Here is an 883-nt window from a genome sequence, read left to right as displayed (position 1 = left end):
CCGGCCTGCATCACTATCTGCCGGCCGCCCTGCACGATGCTCTGCTGAACCTGTGTCGGTTGGCTCACTATGCGATTTGCGATAGACGTCTTCGTTTCTTCTGCACAAGTTTTCGGTGCGATAGGTATCTTGTCTGTATTATCTTTAGTTGAGCTATCGGGCTCCGTCGTCTTGGTCATAGACGATGTTGCCACCAACTGTCCGGTTACACCTTGTTGTCCTGCCATAACGACGTGCAACTTCCCATCCGGCAGTTGTATCAGCTGCTGCCCGGCAAGCAAACCTCGAACAGTTATCTTGCCGTCGGGAGCTCGGATTATTTGAACTTTTTGTGGTCCGTCCTTCGGAGTATTTGGTGGTTTTGTGGAATCTCCCGTGGCCAGCGTTTTCGTCACACCTGTTACGGGCTGACTAATCACGCGGGTGGTACCATCTGCACCTTTAGTCATGATGATTCTTCTCGTGCCGATGACAGTTTTCTGACCAACTGGAGTTGTTGCGTTAGTAGTTAACAAGGATGTCAAAGTGCTTTTTCCAGAATTTTGGTTTGGCGTCTTTAGTTTATCTAAAAATAAAATAAAAAAGTGAAAAACTACCTATGCCTTATATATTACTAATAATATTTATTATCTTTACACAGACCTTGGGACATTTCTAAAGCTCTCTTCTGTTGGTGAGCGACTCGTTGATCGCGCAACTGCTGTTCCATCTTGTCTTTAAGGTCTGCGGCGTTGGGCGGCGTCGGCGCGATGTTTCTCTGCGGCAGTTTGCCGGTCGTCTGTCGCGTCACAGGCGTCACGCGGTCTGCGCGCTCGCCGTACTGACGCACCTCCCACAGTTCTAGTTTGTCCTCGTCCACCCACTCCTCTGACACCTTCATAAG

The 883-nt window shown here is 49.3% G+C and overlaps 1 protein-coding gene across 1 annotated transcript in view; it reads right to left on the bottom strand.

Annotated features, from left to right (window-relative positions):
- Positions 1 to 883, bottom strand: part of LOC106109161 (nucleosome-remodeling factor subunit NURF301) — a 14,395-nt gene that overhangs the window by 7,298 nt on the left and 6,214 nt on the right. Inside the window, exons 10-11 of the mRNA XM_013290566.1 lie at positions 643 to 874; positions 6 to 565 (exon numbers count right to left, since the gene is read on the bottom strand). Of these exons, the coding sequence (XP_013146020.1) occupies positions 6 to 565; positions 643 to 874 (792 nt within the window). The remainder of the gene's footprint in view (positions 1 to 5; positions 566 to 642; positions 875 to 883) is intronic.

The sequence above is a fragment of the Papilio polytes genome, unplaced genomic scaffold (assembly GCF_000836215.1).
Source record: "Papilio polytes unplaced genomic scaffold, Ppol_1.0 DF821289.1, whole genome shotgun sequence".
NCBI lineage: Eukaryota > Metazoa > Arthropoda > Insecta > Lepidoptera > Papilionidae > Papilio > Papilio polytes.
This window is presented reverse-complemented; position numbering and strand designations above follow the sequence as displayed.